The sequence below is a fragment of the Sorex araneus genome, chromosome 6 (genome assembly GCF_027595985.1).
Source record: "Sorex araneus isolate mSorAra2 chromosome 6, mSorAra2.pri, whole genome shotgun sequence".
Lineage (NCBI taxonomy): Eukaryota > Metazoa > Chordata > Mammalia > Eulipotyphla > Soricidae > Sorex > Sorex araneus.
In genome coordinates this window covers 78880446-78902968 of record NC_073307.1, presented here as the reverse complement: position 1 = coordinate 78902968, position 22523 = coordinate 78880446, and the positions used below count along the sequence as shown (strand labels likewise).

Here is a 22523-nt window from a genome sequence, read left to right as displayed (position 1 = left end):
ACAAATGAAACCTATATGTACACATAAATTACTGTCCCATAAGTCTGTAACACAGTATACTTCATTTTTGTAGGATACACTGGGTGTGGGGTGGGCAAGGGGACTGTGGACCAGAAAACTACTATTCCTCAGGAGAGCATTTGTAATGCAAACAGCACCTGAGTCCAGCATCAGAGGATTTGGGAATTAGGGCAATAGGGAAGACGCAAAGATTCTCTCCCTATGGAACAAAAAAATCCAGGTTCTCTATGTTATAAAAGTCTTCTTGGAATTACTGTGTTCTGGAAAAGGCATAAAGCTGAGTGCTATCACTTTAAATAATGGAGGCTGAGAAGCTCTCAGGCCACCATGACATATCCCAGCATTGGACCAGCCCCTGAATAAACTGGAAGGATGCCTGGTCTGGTTTCAGTTGCCCGGAGCACCACCAGGGAACATCTTGAGGAGCCCGATTGGAAATAGCAGCACTTTGAGACAGCCAGACACTGGGCTCACTGTTGCCCTCTGGAAAGAGCTTTCCCTTTGCATCCCTTGCATTTGATTGCAGAGAACGCTGCTTGGAAGAAGGGGTTACACTGTTTGGCCTGGTGAGTTTTCTGGGAAACTGTGCCTCTGGGTGGTATATTCTTATGCCTTAATGAGAACTGCCCAATTCCCCACCTCCTGCAAACCACAAATGGAAAGCATTGCGATGGAGACTATATTTATGTTGGGAATGACCAGAGAATGAGGGGCTTGTTAAAATCCTCTTTAAAAGCTGGATGTATGTTCCCTTCTGAGAGCATCTAGAAACCCCGGGATATCCAGTATATCCAGACCAGAAGGGAATGAATCCAAGATTATCTTTGCTTCTTGGAGTGAAGTTAGATCGGTTAGGAGTATCTTCCACCTGTAGAGGAGCCAAAGCTGCCTTGGGTGTGGTCAGTCTTTTGTTTTTCACCACTGGGTGTCAGCAGAAAGGAAATAGGCAGAGCAGCCAGAGGCGGAGGGTTCATATGCTCACAGTGTAATCTGTGCATCGATTAAAGTATTAGATTCCAAAGACAGGAAGAAATAAGTTGTGCTTCACTGCATATTCTATCTATCTATCTATCTATCTATCTATCTATCTATCTATCTATCTACCATTTATCTATCTATTCTTTGAAAGTTTATTTGGGTAAACTTTTGCTGTTAAATATATCGATATTTGTGAATTGCTTACATTACTACCAGGTATATAGTGACCACATAAATACTGGCTGAATAAATCAAAGGAAAGTCTGAAAGGCTTTAAGTAAGACAGTTCCTAGGGCAAACCTAACCTACAAAATGACCATGGCAGGAGATAATATACCTCTCTTCTTTGTGTTAGTTATTATACCTACATATACATTTTTAACCTATGAGAATTTTAGGTTTTAGAATTTAGCTATTCTAGATTAGAGTGGTCAGGGTTGAAGGATTGTTGTGAGGACTAAAGGTGGTATAACAATAACTAGTATAGGCACTGCTCCCCTTCTTATTATGTTACAGATATGATTTAATGTTTCACATTCTCACTTTCTCTCACTTTCTCACTTTCTCTCACTTTCTCACTTTCTCTCTCCCCTTTTTCTTTCTTGGCCATACCCAGCAGTGTTCAGGGTGTACTCCTGGGCTCTGCGTTCAGGAATCACTCCTGACCAAGCTCTTGGGGTCATATAGGATTAGAAAGTGGGACAATCTGGGTTTAAACTCTGGTACCTATGGGGACCTCTGACCCCCCCAGGAGTAATCCCTGAGCACAGAGCTTGGAGTAAGACCTGAGCATCTGAGCATCCAAAATGTAGCTCCCCTCCCCCTAAAAGAATCCACGTTGGTATCATGCAGGGTTGTCTCTCCAGCCCCATTTTGCCTCCTTTAATAATTACAACCATTTAAAATAGGCTTTCCACTTTTAAAATTTTCAAATAAGAAATTCAGAGTTCAGTGGACTTGAGCTAGTTTTCCGAATTCACATCCCAGAATCATAAGGTAATCAGATTTACGTAGCCAAAAGGCCCAGTGCTAAGCATTTACACATACAATCTCTCACAGACCAGCAGTAACAAGTATTCTTTTAAGTTTTGATAATAAGGTTTTAAAAACTATTGCTGGAAAAAACTTTGAAATATTTTAATTAAAATATATTCATATGCTATAGACAATATATGAAGCAGTTCCTTTCAAATAGTCTAACAATGTGGAGTTACAGTGCAGTAGTAGGACAAAGGGCGTGTCCGTGTGCATGTGCACACGAATACCTTTTACGTGAGTGGACAAGAGTCATTTGATCTCGACATTCTGGCTGAGTGTCCATGAATCAGAGCCCAGCCCGTGTCTCCTCTGGGTGCACCTGCACCGCCTGAAAGGCTACCCTCCCTTCCAGTGACACTGGGCAGAGCATGGCCAGGCAGCGAAGAATTAGCTGATTTCCGGGCTGCTCTTCCTCCACCATAAACGGCCAACACCCACCCGTGGGTCAAGGATGCCAGACTAGAGTGGGAGTCAAGCCAAGCCAAAGCCCGGCGCTCTCCGGGCTGCCCCGCTCGGGCTACGAAGGAGCCAGCCCGTAAGGCACCGTGCGCCTGCTAATCTCCATCCTCAGCCTTCATCACCGCCCAAGCAGCGACGGCACGACCAGTCCTAGTCTCCAGGGAATCCGCACAGACCGAGCGCCGGGAGGGCGGGGAGTGGGGCCCGGGGTGGGGTGCAGCAGTCCCCAGCTGAGGCGCCAGGGCGGGCTCGGGAATCCTTGGCCCGGGAAGAGGGGAGAGGGGGGACGTCTCCTGCCGCAGCTCCGTCCTGCAGGGCTAAAAGGGGTTCCACCTAAGTGGGTGCAGTTCGCGCGCCGATCCCCCGAAGGCGACCTCCGCCAGGCTGTTCCCCTGGGGTCTAAGGAGGCGGAGCGGCCAGCTGACCGGCCAGCACTCGGGGTCCACAAGCCCTGCGGAGCCGGGGCGGGCGGGAGCGCTGCCCGGGAGACGCCGCCGCGGCTTCTCCGGGGCCGCCTTTCACCCGAAGCGCGTTCCGGGCTGCGGGGTTATCTCTGGGCCCCCCTCCCTCCGTCCTCTCCTGGGGAGTCCCGCCTCCTAGCACCGCTGACCCGGGACACACCCTACTGCCGCGACGCAGACGGGGCGTAGTTCCCGTTAAAGGAGAAGGCCGGCCCCCGCCCCGCTCCGACTCCGCGCAGCCCAGAGTCGCAGCTGTGGGGGCTCAGCACCCTGGGAGCCGCGCCGGCCTCTTGCCTGTGGCCCTTCCGACGACCCCGGACCGTTATCCCGTGGGCTGTAAGTGCTTCGGACTGTAAAGTGGAGACGATGCAGCGGAAACGTGGGCATTTTCCTGGATGGTGCCAGAAAGCGCTGGGCAGGCGCGGGCTTTGGGTTGGCCAGGTCTCGGACCCTTGGTCCCCAGCACAGTTGACAGCGGATCTCAGTCTGTTTGCAGCCGCTGCCCCTGGGCACGAAGCGACCAGGATGAACTGCATGCCTATGGGTTGCAGACCCTAAGAGAAGCGGGTGGTGGGGTCTGAATACAGGGCTGGGCGGAGCCAGTTTTGCTTAGTTTGGAGAGGTGCTAAACAGGGGCCCTCATTGGTAACCAGGACCTGTGGTGGCAACCCGGGACACTGGACTCTGGTGGTCTCGCGGTTCTGGCCAGTTATCCGACATTCTCTTGCTCCTTCCTGGCTCTGACTTGGTTTAAGTTAACTTGGTTTAACTTGGCTTAAGTTAAACGTCATGGGAGACGCATGAAAACGTTGCTTTGGTCTCCCTGAGTAGTTGCTAGAATTCGTTGCTCCGGAGAGAAATGGGGATTGGATACTTTCAAACTGTGCTATTCAAACTTTGTCCTGCTGGGCCAAGGCTCTCCTGTGCTGTGGCGGTCTTTCATGGAGGGGCGTACATATCATCTAGCCAAGTCACCGGGCCTCCAGTTCCCTAAGATGGGAAGTTAAGGCACGCAAGTTGGACCAGAGGGCGTCCTGGGGCCAACAGGCTACAGCGCATCCGGCGTTCGACCGCCCCCCCTCCCTCTACTGCTCCCCTAGACTCGGGCATCTGGGGCCCTGTTGTGGAGATCGAGACTGGGAGCATATGGACCCTTTTATAACCGGGCACGCGAGGGTCCGAAGGCGATTTATCGGGGCTATTCGGGGTCCTCGGGGCTGCCTGAGGAGGCGAGCAGAGGGCGGGGAGGGTACGGCCGGCCAAGTCTCCCGGTCCTTCCCGGCCCCGCTACGCTGGCCTGCGGTGGGTTCCGGGGGTCCCTGGCAGGCGGGGCGGGGCCCGGAGGGCGCCCCTTCGAGGGGTCGGCGCGCGGGCCCCCGCGGGAGACTTGTCTGAGCCCGCGAACGTGCCCGCGCTCCCCCCGCGGCCCGGGCGGTCACTCCGGAGACTTCCCCGAGTCCGGCGGGCTGGACGGCCGCCTGCTGCCCTCTCCCGGCTGCCGCGGGCAGGCGCGGGGCCCGGCAGGGGCGGGCGGGTCCTCGCACCCCAGCCCGCCCGCCGTCCAGCTGCGCGCTCTCCCCGCAGGCAGAAGCCCGCCGCCGCCAGAATGCTGCTCCTGCTGCTGAGCATCATCGTCCTGCACGTCGCGGTCCTGGTGCTGCTGTTCGTCTCCACCATCGTCAGCGTGAGTCCGCGGGGCAGGGCCGGGGAGGGCGGGGGCCAGCTGCCCGCGAGCCCCTGCTAGGGGGGGACGAGCAGCCCCGGCCCCGGGCCTGCAGTCCCGGCGGCCTGCCGCCTCTCGGTTCCCAGCAAAGCAGACCGGGCTGGGGGAGCCGGGCTGGGCCTCTCCCGAGCAAGGCGACAGCCATTTGTTGAGTGCTTCGCATTTTCCTTAAAGCAACTTCTTGAAGGAAGGAAATGGAGTATTTATGAAAGTTCGTCTCCCCCCGCCAAATGTCATAGGTCAGATGGGCGCTTGGTTCATAAAACACTCCTAGGACTTGAAACCGGAAGGTTAAATTCGGCTTTTCCGGAACATATAAACTTTTCCGGAGTTTATAGTCCTCGATCTGCTTTTGGGGGCTGGAAACAGCACCTTTGTTGTCCGTTAACTAATATGAGCAGCTCATAAAATACCTTTTTTTTTTTGGTTATAAAACCATGACACATCCAGCACATTTAATGTTAAACTTACTTTCTTAACTACAATGATTTCACCTTCTTAATATAAAGCAAGTCACAGCCATAATGTTCTTGTGTTTCAAAGACTGATACAGAATGATTCCTCGGGGAGTTTGTGAACTGGTTTACCGTTGGAAAGCTAACATTACAACATCCTAGTTGTGCCTGGGGCAATCTTGCCAGACTGGCAGGGATTAAAAATCAGAAAATGGGCTCATATAGGTGGTGGTCACCCAAGATGAGGACAGATTGCTTTCAAGCAGGGGCCGGGTGTCAGGGTGGGTCCTACCCACTTCTACTCCTGTGCACACCTCTACTTTTCTGTGTGCGGTTACTCTCCATTTACAAAGTTCTTTCCTTTTCCTCTCCCTGCTTGACTGTAGCCTCTGACTGTGCAACTTTTGGCAGCCAGGGCTAGGCCAGCTGGACAGTTGAATGAGCTGCCTTTGTCTTCCCTTGGTCTTCTCTCAGTGCTCCTTCACTAATTAAGTATGTCTGCTTCTTTCCAGCATTGGATGGAGGGAAATGACCATGCCACCGACCTTTGGCAGAACTGTAGTAGCATATCCACAAAAGCTATCTACCACTGTTTCTCGACATCAACAAACGGTGAGACTGATGTTTTGCCCCCAATCCGGTTCTTATTTCTGTGTATCATGTTTCTTATAGGAGGTAGATAATTGTTGCTGGAATGTGACAGAGGCTCATGAATTCTGGATGAAAGGAGGGAGAAGATGTTTCACTGACCAAACTCGGATTTTGTTTGTCTTTGTACAGACTGATGCCACTAAGCTTCCACTTAGAGATTTTTATCTTTACATTGGTATAGCACAGCAGGTAGGCATTAGCCTTGCACATGGCCGACCCGGGTCTGATTTCTCCTTCCTTCTCGGAGAGCCCGGCAAGCTACCGAGAGTATTCCGCCCTCACGGCAGAATCTGGCAAGCTACCTGTGGCATATTCGATATGCCCAAAATAGTAACAAGTCTCACAATGGAGATGTTAATGGTGCCCGCTGGAGCAAATGGATGAACAATGGGACGACAGTGCTATAGTGCTACATTGGTGACAAAGTGATTAGCTTCAGTAGAATCTGTTCCTGGATTCTGAGCTTTTTCAGGCTGGCAGTATGTAATACTTTCGATGCTGGCCAGAGACAGCATCAAGGAGCAATGAGTCAGTCATGCCATTATAGGAGTAAATCACTTCTACCATCCTTTTTATTTTTCAGAAGAAAATTGCTGGCCCTCCCTGTCACTTTAACACCTCTCTCATCCGGCAATTAAATATTGTTCAAATGATTCAAGCATTTGCCCAGCTAAGAGGGCTTTCAGCTGTGTATCATAAGAGTATGAACCAAAACAACCATTGTTTTTCACTTTCAGCACAGTATTCACTAAATTACAGAAGATATTCCATTCTTTATTATAAAATAGACTTTGTGGGAGATGATTTCATGTACTATAGGCTAATGTAAGTTTCCTGAGCATGTTCAAGGTGGTCTAGGCTATGTTTGCTATATATTTTAAGTGCATTTTAAAATTTAAGATATTTTCAACTTACAAATGTACATTGGAACTAATACTGTCATCAGTTGGGGAAGTTGGAATTTATTTACCAGGAGAAATGTCTTGGAGTGGCATCTTTAGCACATTTATTATAATACTTTATTTTTTTGTTAAAAATCTTGTACACATAAGCAATAAAGTGGTATTATGACTAAAACTTAGGCAGATCCCATGGGGACTTTTGATCTATTTGGCAGTGATGTTTGGTGGCAGTGTCTGGACATTTCCAGAAATGTCCTTCTTCCTACTTTTCAGGAAGGGGTGGTAGGTATAAGAGGGCTTTCTGGACATTCTTAGTTTTGAAGTCCAATAAACCCAGCTTTCAATATTTCTGTAGCTACTTACAAATAAAATCTTCCCATTGAAGATGTTATTTCTGAGAGAAATGAATTTATACCCACTTCACTAAAGCAGTCAGTGAAATAATCTTACTTCAGGCTATACAAACCAGTTTCCTCACTCAATTTTCCTTCCCAGATGTCCCTCACCAAGATTGCCCAATAATTTAAAAACAAAGATAACATATATACATGTACATATATAACTATGCTTAAAATAGCAATGTAGTAACTAATATGGGGAGAATTGTCGAAGAATGGAGAATACTGCTTACCTGGGTAAAACATAATAAAGACCAGTCCCCTAATCTTTTCCTTGAGTATGTAAAGGATAATGAATGAAAAAATCATCCTGGAGGTTTCATTACATATGGCCCAAAAGTCCCGAGTGCTGAGAATGTGCCTAGAACACTGCTAATTCCCAAATCTCAGATAGCACTGGGTCTCCCACTTGGGGTCTGAAATTCCCTGGTGCTTCTTTTTTGCTGTTGACACCTGGTGGTCACATGTGGTAATAGTCCCACGGTGGCCTTTCCATGAGGTCTGTGGCTTGCTTAGAAGAATGTTCACGAGTGGCATTTGACCTTATTGGCTACTATGGAATTCTAGACTCAGGCTTGGAAGGGAGCAGATTTGGTGAGAGCTCTGAAACCTGCCAGGATTTCAACAGAACTGAGACTAATTTGTGCTCATACTGTCTCATGAAGGAAGGCAATATTTGATTCAGAGGTACCCCCTGTATTCTGTCCTTCTGTGGTAGTGGATAGCTGTTATGCCACATGAACAGCAGATCTCAAAGAGACACAAGTATTATTTTAACCATCTCACAACTGACTATTTGGTTAGACTCAGCTTCTTGGGTTCACTTGCAATGACTGGGATCTTTAGCATAAATTCCAAATCTACATGCTTATTTTCCATGGGGATACCATGTAATGTGTTTATGCTCACACTACTTTCCCAGATATTACAGTAAGGGTATTTTGAGGAAATCTGGGCATGCCTATAAGCAACCTAGACATGCTTGCACTTAAGTTTTTTCTTAGATGTTTCCATTTCCCCAGTAGTAGTTATTCCTTCTGACATCTAACTTAGATGTCAGAAGATGTCAGATGTCAGAGAAATCATGTTGCAACTTTGGCTCTGACTGGGGTGAAGTCTCTGACCCACTCTTCTTCCTTCCTTCCTTCCTTCCTTCCTTCCTTCCTTCCTTCCTTCCTTCCTTCCTTCCTTCCTTCCTTCCTTCCTTCCTTCCTTCCTTCCTTCCTTCCTTCCTTCCTTCCTTCCTTCCTTCCTTCCTTCCTATCTTTTCCTTCTCACACCCACTGTACTCAGGGCTTACTCCTGGCTCCTGTGTTCAAGGATCATTCCTAGCAGGATTCAGGAACCATATGCCTTCCTGGGGATAAGACCTGGTTTTGTCTCATGAAAGTCAAATGGAAAAACGGCGTACTGTATCTCCAAACCTTTCCTCTGCTTTCTCTTTAGATTTAATAATTATTGTGGCAAGCAGTAAGTTAAGTATATATATATATCTATATATGCAGGTATATATTTATAATTTTTAAGTAATTATTGTGGAAAACAGTAAGTTGGAATAAATATACATATACATATACATATATACTTATAATTAAAAAATTACAATACCTTAAATCAGTCAGGTTTGTTGCAAATCTTTTACCTTTGTCTTGTCTGTAGTTGATTTTAAAATATTTGAAATATGATTTTTATTTAGATAGTAAAAAGTAACTGCTGTTGATATCAATTTGTGAAGAAGATATTGGCAGTGTGTCATGTGAGAATGCACTAGTTTATATGACCAACAATTTTTTTCTGAAAGTGCACATTTTTCAGGTTTATTTTTAGGCCACACCCAGTGGTGCTCAGGGCTTACTCCTGACTCTGGGATGAGGGATCACTCCTGGTGCACTCAGGGGACCATATATGGTTCTGGAGATCAAACCTGGTTCAGATACATCCCAGGCAAACCCCATACCTGCTATTATCTCTTCAGCCTCTGAAGGTGCATGTTTCGGTTCATATAGGGGTATGGAACTGTCTGGCTCCAAGGGTTGCCTTCATGTAATTTTCTACTAATGTTTTCCCTTACTACATTAACCACAAAGTGGTTTGTATCTACAGTATAGTTTAAAGGTGGTATCAGCAGATTCATGATATTACAAGTAGATTTAGATTATTTGCAAATCTTTCTCAGCTCTTTTTGCCTCCCTAAGTAAATAAATTTAGTTACATACTGTTTACTTCCATTCTGATCCTTGCTGCAGGTGATGATGACAGAGGCTTATGGGATCTTTTTCCTCATGAGCTTTCACAGAATGTCTCTCTAGCCTAGGAATGAGAACCTTGACCCTCAGGAGATAAGTGTGTAGGGATAACTCACTTTGAGGGCAGAGTAGGCCAAGTGACCAAGGAGTGGGGTAGGTAGCCAGCACCAGAGTTCAGTGGAGGAAGTGCAGGGAGAGTATCATGTGGGAGGTGGAATTTGATTCATCTTTCAACGGATGGTCAGGATTGAAATAAAAACAGGCAGAGATATTGTGCTCGATCAAAGCAATGATGTGACCTGAGTCAAGGGGACAGTGATGCAGGAAACTTACCGGTCCAGTGATCCAGTTAGGATGAGGATTGCCTGCATGATACTGAACAAATTTAAATAGGAACAACATAAATAAGAAGGTTTTTTCTTTTAAAAATAAGTCTAGAAGTAGGTACTCCAAGAATGATATAACAGTTCCATGAAATTGTCAGAGATTCTGGCACTTTCGAGCTCATTTCTCTGTCATCTCTTCAGTTTGGTCCTCCTCTTCATGGACCAGAAAACTGCAAGAGCTTTACTTTCCTCATAGGGTGTTGAAAGGATGTTAAGAATGTGCATGTTACCCTGTCTTTTGGTGAAATAGTTTCAGATAAACTACATACTTCTGTTTCTGGTACTGGAAATTAGTCATAGCCGTATCTCGTTACAAGGGAAAGTAAATGTGTAATCACTTAGCATAGTGGAAACGTGGCTTCTGAATTCATAGACTTGCCCCCTTCAAAAAGAATCCATTAGATTCTTTTTCAGTAGAAGTTTTAGAGAAGGGCCTAATTTTTTTTTTTTTTTAGGAATCTTCATATTTCCATCACTTTAGCACCCTGGGTTCCCTTGGTACTATCACTATTATTACAGTTATCCTCCTAAGAAACAATAGAACCCTTAGATTTCTGTCTCTCTCCTCCCATTAACAAATTCTCTGGACGTCTATTGAGTCTGTTTTATTCCTGCCTTGATATCTCTCTTGAACTTCATATCAAGTTACCAACCAAGTAATTCAAGGGAAGTCTCAGAATCACCCCCAAGCTAGTCCACCTTTAGCTTCTTAAACTAAATCTACTCTACTGACAGTTTCCAGAGTTTTAGTGACTACCAGCCAGCGTTGCTAAGCATCTGGAACCTCCCTTAACCTGTCCTGCCTCCTCTTCCATCTGTGGGGTTATCATAGGTCCCACTAGCTGCGGGCCATTCCCACATCTGTTGTCACATTTACAGCCATGTATCAGATCCATAGTGGATGCAATCTTTTGTCTCATCACTTGTCTTACTCTTTTGTGACTCAGTTTGTATATTCAACCCAATATTTTAAAAATGCAAATCTAATTCTATTACTACTGATTTCGGAGCTTTCAGAGATCATCACTGGCTTTAATATTCAGATAAAAATCTTTCTTAGGCCAGACAGAAAGTTCAATATAACTCAGTAGAACTCATGCTTTGCAGGAGATTCAATACCCAGAACCATATGGTCCCCTGAGCACCACTAGGACTGACCCTTGAGCACTGAGCTTGGAATTTTCCCTGAGAACTGACAGGTGTGACCACAAAACAAACAAGAGACTGTCCTAAGGCCCAGAGAAGTCTACCCAAATGATCTGTCTTATTTATTATGAAATATCACCTCCCATCTCTCTCTGCCCTTTCTTAGCATTTTGACTGTCTCTTCATTTCTTTAACATGAAGATTCCACCTTAGTATTTCTTCCAACACTCTCCCTTTTCCCTTTTCCTCTGTCATTTTCTTTTTCATCTATTCATTGAACACCTTCCAGATACCAGATATCATTGTAGGCCCTGAGGATTTAAGATAATCAGGAGCTTAACAATTTTATTATTTTTTTAAATTTAGAAACCTTATTTTCCTGGGAAAAAGTCAATGAAGATGAATAATTTGGGGGCAGCAAGAGAAATATTGGGTTGGGAAGGAGAGGCAGCTATGTGGAGTGATCTCTGAAGGCTGACTAGAGGCACCCTGGGAACCTCTTGGAATGCAGGAGACTGTGTGGGGTATATCTTGCAACATTTTGGCTCTATGGGAAGGGCTGGCTAAGTGGAGAAATAATGCAGACTGAAGTGGGGGCGTGGGAATAGGGAGCGAAAAGAGTGAGGGGCAGACAATGAAGCTATCTAATAGTCTTTTTAGACACCCTAGGAGTTCCACATAGAAGCATTTATAACCATTATGATTTAACTTAGAGCTGGTTGGTCCTAGTTGTCATTTTTAATAAAAATTAAAATAATAGTCCAGAGCACTTACAAAGAGAAAGAATCAGAAATCTTACAAATGAATTACTGACTTATCTTTATTAATTTCATGGCATTACTGTTTTAGCAAGGGCAGCAGGCCATTTTTCTCATCTCTGGCACAGCTTTTTATCAGCTTTCAGGAAACACAGGCAGCCTTCTGTTTTATGGGTTTATGTTTTGCATTTTTAAATTGTCATGGCTCCCTGGGCCAGCCCACAGCTTCTACCTACGTTATGATTCCTGATTTTGTAGGCTCTCGTGGGATGCCTTGACAGCGAAAAAGGCACATCGAATGGATTCTAGTGTCATAAACTGATGCTTCAATCCTGAAAGTTTCTTATCAGATACCACTACCCAGGACTTAATTTGAAATGCTTATTTGAACTAGTATTTGCCCCATGTGACTGTCAAAAACTCATTATTTGCATTTAAAAATGTTTAAATTGTACGTCTAGAATTTTATCATTGAAGAATGCTTTCTTTGTTGGGCTCAGGGATTTGTCCTAATGTAGCCTGAGATTGTAGATGTGTTTTTTGATGGTTGAGAGAAGACTGTCTAGTATGGAGCCTTCTAAGTGTGCAAACAAAGTGTTCTAAGTGTGTTGATGGGGAGGAAATGGAATCCATCTCAACCCTCATGCACCTAGTTTGTCTCCTCTAAATACACTCAATATGCCCACCATATGCTCATCCTAGCAGTGAAGCATTCCTCATTGCCTTTAAGAGAGCCACTTTTGTTTTTCAGGGAGAAAACAATGAAGTCCATTGATTTACTTTAAATATATTATGTACATCCTAAGTATAATACTAGGCACTGATCCAGAAACTGGGCTCATAGAACTGAACAACAAAGACCAAATCCTTGTTCATGAGGAGGAACAGAGAATAGGCAATAAATAAATAAATAAATGGGTAGTGGAAAGTGTTCTGCTGCAGACAAACAGAAAGTTGCCACTGGGGAGGAAAGAGCTGGTCAGGGAAAGCCTCCTCCTTCCTTAGTCATGTGCATTTGAGACTTAAAAGATGGGAGGGACCAGTCATGTGGATAAGCTAACAAAAAAAATTCCAGGAAGAAAGGGTCAAAGGCCTGGTATGGGAAAGAGTTTGGTGTGCCCGATCTTCACAGCTATAGGTGAGGCTGAGCGCACTTTTTGGAGAGAAGGTTTTGACATTAGAATGAAGGAATTAGGGGCCAGATTGCTAGGATATCCAAGGCTGTGGCGGTGGAAAAGACAAAGGGGATATCCTTCGTAGGAGTTGCTGGTCCATAGAATGTGAGGAGTTAGGGAAAGAAGTATTAGGGAAGATTTCTGGGTTTGAGACTTGAGCAACTGAGTGTGCACTGGGATAGGGGAATGGAAGAGGAGAGCAACAAGAAGATTTGGGAAAGGAATGGAAATTACTATTTATGCTTAGCTCTCAAGGATATCAGCACAGTACTTAGATTTAGGAATGTGTTATTCAGGAAAGAAGTCTGGGCTACAGATTTAAGTCTGAGAGTCATTAGTCTCTATGGGAGGGTACTTACTGTCATGGCGCCAAATGAAAGCACTCATGGAGGACAATGGAACTAGACCACAGCTGGGTCTCAGGACATCCCCCTGGCCCATGGGGACACAGGAAAGAATTGGCAGAAGAGATGGGAAGGATAGATGTTGGACAGACATGAGATACTGTCACTAAGAAAATAATAAAATTAAAGAATTTTAATTAAATTAAAAAATTATAATTCTAAAATTGAAAACTTAAAGCAAATTTTGGCCCCTTCTTTGTCAGTTATTTCTGGTTGTATTTATACATTCTTGATGCTTTTAACTTGGGTTTTATCAGATTACAGAATTGTCCTAAAGGAGTATAAATTTCTGGAGTGTTACTGGATAGCCCAATGGTGACTATATTCTCCCCCACATGACCACTCTTTAAATACAATGTTATATTCTGGGATAGATGATAGCAGACTGGTGACCAGAGAAGAGAGGAAACTCTTTTTCATACCACTTTTTCTCCTCCCATGCCATCTTTTAAATCTTAAGAAAGGCAGGCAATAGGATAGTTTAACTCACTGTGGTTTTAGCATATTATTGAACTTCTGAGCAGCCTCACTGATATGTAGTGGAAAACCCAGAAAATGTTGTATCAGAAGCTCCTGCTTTACTCACTGGCTCTTCCTCTAATGAACTGGGTGGTCATGAGTCGGTTCTCTTAATACATCAAAGTAGGAGCATCACAATTGGTGTGTCCTTGGCTTCTGTTCACATTTGGGTATAGTTAGAAAGGAGGGAGTCATGGGACTTTGCTTTGGAAATTTGACACACATCTATATTAAAGTGAGAAGAAAGGGTTTTTCACTTGGAGGAGGGCAAGAGTGTCACTGTTACTGGTGGGATGTGGTAGGTTTGAGTCCAGCTCTTAATTGCCATGTCAAAGAAAGTCAGGGGAGGTTCTGTTCATATGGACCCAGATATGAAAGAAACCTAATAATTTCCACTGGAATGCCCATGATCAGCCAATTAAAATGCCTTTCTGCCCTCTACTATCAATATTTATGGCCAAAGCTGGCATTTACAATTAAGCTCTTCTAATTTCAAAGGAGAGGGAAAAAAAGACTGCCTGATAATTCATTTTGAAAAACACAAAACCACAAAATTTTAGAAATACACAACCTAACCTGACCACTTGTCAAGAGAATTTTCCAGTAAATACTATTTTCATGTAACCTTTATTATCTCAGTGATGCTATTAAATCAAATAGCAATTAAATTAAATGACCAATTAGCAGACCAAGACTACTGGTGTCAAATAAGAATTATAAATTACTTTGGAAACTACTATGCTTGTAACGACCTTTCTTGTTCTTACCATATAGCCTCTCAAATAGGAGTTCAGCTAAATTGAATCAGTGTATCAGGTTTAGTTGGAATAACTTTCCATGAAGATTCTTCTACTTACTGTGCATTTATTTATTAGCTAAAATCCATAGGTTTTCATATGTCTCTTGGTTGTGAGCTCCAGGCCAATGCCTAATGTATGAATGTATTTCCCCCCTTGGGACTACATTCTACCAGGGCCACGGACAGAGTCACCTGAGACCTGGACTCCATTTCAAAGTGACCAACTGATCTGGAGGGGAAAGAAGATGAAACTGGATCAGGACCCACACTGAGCCTTGTACATGCTTCGGCTGGTGGGCGAAATCTAAGTGTAAAGGCCACATTGTTTGGGATGGAGGCCTTTTGGAGAGTCAGCTATTTCTGGAATGACATTCATACTGTGAAGTTAGGAAAATGGCAATTTATGTGATGGCAGTGGGTTGGGCGGCCTGAGGGTAGGAATCTGTGCCTTTTGAGTCATGTGCTTTTGAAAACAATCCAACATGATGCAAATGTGAGCTACTACTTCTTGCAGTTTTGAATCATCCTTTCTTATAACCACTTTTCTCTTGAACTTTTTCACTCCTTCACTCTCTTATAGCTGTTCTTCCTTTCACTTAAAAAAAATCTGTTCTCTAATTAAATGAAAATTATTTCATGATTTGCACAGAGTAGGACTTAAGATGAGAGGTTGTGACTTCACTTGGATAATGACACAGATGAACTGGCTCATTTAAAAATGGTTTATCGTTTCTAAACTGACTCATAAGACTGTGGCCCTGGGCTAAGAATACAGCTGAGGGGGCAGATGTATTTCCTTCATTGCTTAGCTGTAGCCGGAATCTGACTTTGCAGCCAGCTTTGATCATGTGCAACTCAAGCTTCTCTCCTTGTCAGCTGAGGGAGCTGTGTTGCTTGTTGCTACCAACCACGTCACAATGCTAGCAGCAGCCCTTTACCTGGCCCTCATTAGAGTGGTAGGTTAGTGAAGAGCTTTAGGCCTTTCAATTCTTGTGCTCAGCAACCAGAGTTGAAGATTGGTTAAAATATTGCCACTGGGAATTCCACAAATGTTTACCAGGCAATGTTTACCTTGAGCCAAGCTTTGAGCAAGGCCTGAAAAATGACAGTGGGAAGAATAATAAATGGGGTAATAACCATTTTGCTAATGGTTATTAACTTGCCATTTTGGAGAAAAGACCTTCCCTGCACTACAGGGCTTGGGCCAATGTTCATATTTGCCAACTGGAAAGCTGGCCTCACATTAGGTTCATTCTTTATAAAATGGCAACTTTTAGAAATAAGTTTTAAATAATTGGCTGCTTTTTATTTTTATCAGGTTTCTCTTTTGCACATCTACATTATTTTAATTTAACTTTATTTATTTATTTGACTATAGCAGAGGTTGGCAAACAGAGCCTGTAGTCAAAATCTGGCCTGTAGCCTGGTAGCTAAATAAGATTTTATTGGATGGATGAACCATATATCTTATTTATTTGTTGACTCAAATTTGATTTTGCACTAGAGTGGCAAAGCTACATAACTGCTATAGAGACCCTATAACCTGCAAAACCCAGAATATTTACAATTTGAGTCTTTATATATAATTTGTTGACCTCTGTGCTGAAGTCTAAAAGTTTTGTCAAAAAAATGCTCCTTAGGAGTTCTAGTGATTTACCCTACTGACATAGTTTTTATAACACTGTGGTCCCACTTTATCTTTACTTGGTGTGACCCAGATAGAATTTATAGAGATTTGTAGAGAAAATTATACCCTGATACAGTATGTACATGTTATTTGTCCTGCCCTTCAATGTTGGACTTTCAACTGGTGTTACTTATATCATCACTTAATAGTGCTTTTATTTTACTTTTTAAATGAAGGCACTATTATTTTAAAAGTTATTCAGTTGAGTTTCAGGTATACACTGGTCTAGTACCAGTCCCACCATCAGTGTCAACTTCTCTCCTCGAGTTCCCTCCCCTCCCCAGCCTGTCTGTCTCCTTGACAGACGTGTTTTTTAAGTTTGGTTGTTGTAGTATGTATCTAATGTACTCAGTGGTGGTGGCTTTGTGGTTTAGATATATGATGCCTTTACACCGATCATGTGTTCAAGGCCCCTGATTTTTATCCCTATTACTTCCCACTTTAATTTCTTTCTTTCCCTGTCTTTCTCCTTCCTATATATTAGTTACAAGGATGATCTATGTATCCATCCCCTGCACTTAATACCTTCCCTCCCATTGTCCTTTTATTCTGTATATCACAGATAAGTCAGATCATCCTATCATTCTACACTTATTCTTCTGACTGACTACACTTAACATCCAGTTCCATACATGTTATAATGAATTGTGTGATTTCATTGTTTCTTAGAATTGCATAGTATTCCATGGTGTGTGTGTATATATATGTACATATGTACAATAACAATGATGGGTCTCCTTCCCCTGACCCTGAAAAAGCCTCCAGTGCAGCACCATTGGGAAGGACAAGTAAAGAGAGGCTGCTAAAATCTCAGGGCTAGAATGAATGGAGACGTTACTGGCACCCACTTGAGCAGATCAATGAACAACAAGATGACAGTGATACAGTGATATAGGCCACACGCTCATAATCCACTCATCATTGGACACTTAGGTAGATCCTATAACCTAGCTATTGTGCTAATGTTACAATGAATACTGGTGAACACATTTTCTTTTGAATGAATGCTTGTGTCCTGGGTGTAGATACTCAAAAGTGAAATTGCTAGATTGTATGTCAGATCAAGTCTGAAAAAATTTTTGAGAAATCTCCATACTTTTAACAGTGCTTTTATACTAGCTCTTTTGTTTGGTCTTTGCAACAAGCCAATGAGGTAGGTTAATCCCTTGCTAGAGAGGAGGATTCAAAATAAATGGACTTGCCTCACATTTTATATGACAAGTCGAGCAGGCGGGTGGTGACACAGGGTGACAGTCAGTCCACTGGGATGTTCTAACATTAAATGTGTGCCTGACTTCTCAGGTACCCTCAGAGTTGACCAAACACCTGGCCATTCTTAGAGCTGGGGAAGTGGGTCAGCTCTCCATTACCACCTGCTATTGGTGTAATGATTATGGCTTTAGGGCCCTGCACTGACATATGCACTTCAAAATCTCTTCGGGGTCTGTATGGACATCCACTGAGTACCACCAGCAGGCTTTGCAGCTCACACTCAGTCCTAAGGGGCTGGAATGAAAGCTGCTTCCTCTAATGTGGCTTTATCATACCCACCCCTGCACACCTAATCTTGGAAACATTTGAGGAAATGACAAATGTTACATAAAATGTCCCTTTCCTATCTGTCCAGGCAGTTTCGTGCAACCAGTATGTCAGCAGCTGTTGGAACTCTAACATTATTGATGGTCATGTAATCTTTAAATTGGCTTTAAGTTTTTCAAATGTTACATGTATCATATAAAATATCTCCTTATGAAAAGGAAACTAAGTCATAGATCAACTCATTGGTCAAGCCTTTTTGATCAAACTCTTCTTCTTCTTCTTCTTCCACCTCAAGTTCTGAGCATAATTTACCATTCATGTTTGTCGGGGACATTAAATTTTTTAAATTTTAATTTATTTGGCTTTGGGGTCAATCCCAGCAGTGCTCAAGGGTAATATTTGTGTTTGCTCAGGGGTCATTCATGGTAGTGCTTGGCTGTGTATCATAGTTGCCCTGTGCAAAGCAATCTTGCCTCAATCCCTATGCTATGTTTCTGCCCCATCAGTTTAGCACACTTTTTAGCTCTTTTCTCAATGAAAAGACTTGCATTACTTATATGTGTGTATGTATATATATATATATATATCCACATATGTAGTTGAGTTTTCTTTGTTTATTTATACATTGATATTATAATATGTGTTTCTTACTCTGCTCATTTTCTTAGAGATCTTTTTCCTCTTCATTCTTGACAATGACAATTTTTTAACTTCTGCAAAATATTCCATTGCGTAGGTATCTCCAGATTTTTGTACATTCATGGGATTTTTTTCCACACCTGCTGCACTAAATAACCTAATTCATTTCTCTTAGAGTTTACATTTTAGTTTTTACCGAGTGTCACTGTAACACTGTCATCCCGTTGTTCATCAATTTACTCGAATAACGTCTCTATTACACTCAGCCCTGAGATTTTAGCAGCCTCTCATTGTTCATCTTTCCCAACGATTGGAAGATCTTTCAGGGTCAGGGGAATGAGATGTATCGTTACTGTTTTTGGCATATCGAATACGCCACAGGTAGCTTGCCAGGCTCTGCCCTGTGGGTGGGATACTCTGGGTAGCTTGCCAGGCTCTCCGAGAGGTATGTATATATCTTTTACTGTATTTGGGATCTGAAAACATCATGAGAAGCTTGCAAGACACTCCCGTGTAAGCGATAGATTCTTGGTAACTTGTCAGGTTCTCCAAGAGGGAGAACAAGGCTATTAGATGTCTCGAGGCTGCAATGCAGCCACGTGCTTCCAGGAGCTTGGTTTTATAGTCTCTAGATGTTGGCCGTTTGTGGGATTACACGGCACCAGGGGAAGTTTGTGGGTGTGGCTGCAAGGCTACTGGAAAATGGGGGGTCTAGGTAAAGGAGGCCCAGTCCCAATCCAAGCAGGCTTGGAGATCTCAGCCCGGGTCCTGCACACCTGGGTTCTAGTTACTACCGGTCCCTTCATGTGTGAATCTCATCTGAACGTGTGGAGAGTGGCCTTGAGCTGTGGCTGGGTTCTGGAGCTCTTCAACTGTCAAGGACCTGCTAGGGGTGGGGAGGGAAAGGCAACCTGTCCCCTCCAAGGGCCCCAGTGAAGACAGCCAGGTGCGGGGGCAAGAGACTGCATTGCTTTCTTCCAGGAACTTAGTCATATTTACCCAGTATATAGTGATCAAATTGTTAGATCATTGTGTTTAAAATTGTATCTGTATTCTGTCAAATTGCTTTAACAAATGGGTTATTATACCATCATTCCTGTGAATAATATTTACAGGTATTTATCACACATATACTCTTGATGTCATCAATCTTTGATTTTTGCCAATTCGATGGATAAGTAATGGCTTCACATTACTCATAGATTTTATTTGCTTTTTCATGGTTATTCAAGAGGTTGAAGTTGAACACATTTTTGTTCCTCAATTTTAAAAACATAACGAAATGAATTCTTTATTCTAAATTTAGGTCTTTAATGCTGCTGGATTGGATTGTGTGAATACGTTAAGTTAGATATTCGACATCAATTAGTATCTTAATGTATTGTGTTCTTTCCCTGTAGATTGTTAGATTGTGTTTTTGTTATAAACGAAGTTGTCATGTAAACTTACTTTCAAAGTCTTATTTATTTCTCTTCCCCTTTTTTGTCTTGTTTTGTTTTGTTTTGAGGGCATACCTAGCAATGCTCAGGAGCTACTCCTGGCTCTGCATGCAGGAATCACTGCTGGTTGTGCTCAAGGAACCATATGGGATGCCAGAGATCAAATCCTAACCAGCTGTGTACAAGGCAAACATACCTTTCTGCAGGAATATCTCTCCAGTCCCACTTTTTGCTTTTGGTTCGTGCTTAATATACCATTGTTTGAATTGCTAAGATTTCATAACCTAAGTGCAATATAAATTTTGTACATTTTTGTATTTTACATCTTCCTGCTTTGTTAGTTTTGTTTATGTTTTGTTTTTTGTATTTGGCTTAAATGTTTTCTTGGGCATTATTGTTCATTGTCTTTTAGATGAATTTTTGAAACTTTTTTCCTGTTTTTTAATGAAGCAAAACCAATTTTTATTGAAAGAAATTTAGGAAAGTGTGAGCGGAGATAAAGAGAGAAATGCACATACAAGACAGAATCTAGACTTCTCTAGAAGGAGAATAACACGGAGAATGGCTTTTAGGAGGTCATATACAATTTCTCCTAATCGTGTTGGCCTTGAATCCTGTGTATATAAAAGTCAACCTGGTTGTTGTCACAGGGGAAGCCTTGCATGATTTTTTTCGTGTGCTTGCTTTTGGAGATTTTTGTGCTGTTTGGGGCAACACCTGGTGTTGTGTGTGGACTTACTTTTGGCTCTGGGGCTGAGGGCACACAGGGGTTGTGAAGATTGGCAGCACTATGGCTCTGGCTCCAGCCTGACGCTCTTGATAGGCCTTTCGGATCCTTCAGAGGGTCGTTAGGTTCTCCTTTAGCTTCTCCTTTTCTGCGGGGTTTCACCCTTCCTGGGGTTTGCCTCCACTTCTCCATCTCCAAAGAACTCAGTATTTCCATCACAAAGGGATGTGTTCCGTATCTTTTGGGTACTTTAGGCTTAAGCAATTTCTTGGTTTTATGATTTCCTGAAACTTCATTACCTGCTCCCCACATCTATCTGCCTGCAACATTCCCCCATAGAGATTTCATCCCCTAAAATCTTTAAGGTGTACTTAGTGAAAGTCCACTTTCTTTTCTCTCTTTTTTTTTTTTATTTCAAAAATAATCTGCTGTGGTCTCCTTTTTTTTTTCAACTTTTTAAAATTTTTACATGAATCACCGTAAGGTACAGCTACAGACTTACAAACTTTCGTGCGTATGTTTCAGTCATACACTGATCGAGTACCTATCCCTCCACCAGTGCCCATTCTCCACCACCAATGATCCCAGTATCCCACCCACCACCCTTCCCCGCATCCCACCCCACCTCTGTGGCAGGGCATTCCCTTTTGCTCTCTCTCTCTCTCTCTCCTTTTGGGTGTTGTGGTCTGCAATACAGGTATTAAGTGGCCATCATGTTCGGTCTATAGTCTACTTTCAGCTGGCATCTCCCATCAAGCGGACCCTCCAAGCATCCTTTACTTGGTGGTCCCTTCTCTACCTGAGCTGTTTTTTTCCCCCAGCATGTGAGCCTGGCTTCAAGCCGTAGAGCAATCCTCCTGGTACACATCTCTACTATTCTTAGGTGTAAGTCTCGCATTGTTACTTTATTTATATTCCATAGATGAGTGCAATCTTTCGATGTCTGTCCCTCTCTTTCTGACTCATTAATAAAGGTCCATTTTCTGTAACTGCTTCCTGCTGTCAGGTGACATGGACCTGCCTATGTTCGAGAGTGAAAACTCATGCCAACAATACATTAATGGGGCCCAGGCAAGGATTTATTTGGTTTAAGAGTTTTTAATCTGAAAGAATCATATAGATTAGAAAATAATTTTTTAAAAATATCAGGTCCTTGGGGAGGAAAGCTTTCCCTAGCTTAGGGAAGGCAGAGTAGTGCTTAAGGAAACAGGAAAATGATGGCCATAGAATAAGCTCATGTTCCTCTTTTGCATTGGAGGAGTCTCCTGTGAAAGATATCGTTAACTTTCTGCTTTTACTGACAACCTGGAAAGACTTGTTCAGAGTTAACAGACATAACCCAGCCAGCCTTTAGTGTTGAATTTTCTTAAGAGAACTTTCAAGCTCTTAGTGGCTTCACAGCAGCAGTAATTGGATTCACTCACGGCAATAGTTTTTTTTTTTTTTTTTTATTGAATCACCAAGTGGAGGGTTACAAAGTTCTCAGGATTATGTCAGTTATACAATATTCAAACACCCCTCCCTTCACCAGTGCCCATCTTCCACCCCCAACCCCCCCAGTATATCTGCCGCCCCCTCCCACCTCCCTAGTCCCCACCCTTGTACGTGATAAGTTTCACTTCATTTGCGCTTATCTCGATTACATTCCATGTTTCAACACACAACTCACTACCGTTGCTGGGGTTTCCCCCCAAATAGAAAAAGACAGTCCTATTGCCAATGAGGCATTTGATAATTCTCCATTACTAAGCATATAGAGATATTAAGTCCTGCTGTTTGTTACATAACTTTTCTTTTTCCCCCTTGCCCCGCGCCACCGAGTTCACGCCTGTTTAGTAATCGCCACGCTGTCTGACAAAGGGAAAAAAACCGAAGAGGATGGTTATTTCCCGTCATCAGCCGGCGTGGGGCTCTGGCTTAGTTGATAGTCTAGTAGAGTGTCTGCAAGCACTCACGGCAATAGTTTTGATTGA

The 22523-nt window shown here is 43.2% G+C and overlaps 1 protein-coding gene across 2 annotated transcripts in view; it reads left to right on the top strand.

Moving 5' to 3' along the window:
• The first annotated feature begins 438 nt into the window (after positions 1-438).
• Positions 439-22523, top strand: part of PMP22 (peripheral myelin protein 22) — a 35705-nt gene continuing 13620 nt past the window's right edge. Inside the window, exons 1-3 of one of the 2 annotated variants that reach the window (XM_055141237.1) lie at positions 439-587; positions 4542-4641; positions 5648-5747. In XM_055141237.1, coding sequence (XP_054997212.1) covers positions 4564-4641; positions 5648-5747 — 178 coding nt within the window. In that variant the 5' untranslated portion in view covers positions 439-587; positions 4542-4563. Of the gene's footprint in view, positions 588-2797; positions 3294-4541; positions 4642-5647; positions 5748-22523 lie in introns of those variants that run through there. The other variant, XM_004603888.2, reaches the window with a different exon arrangement.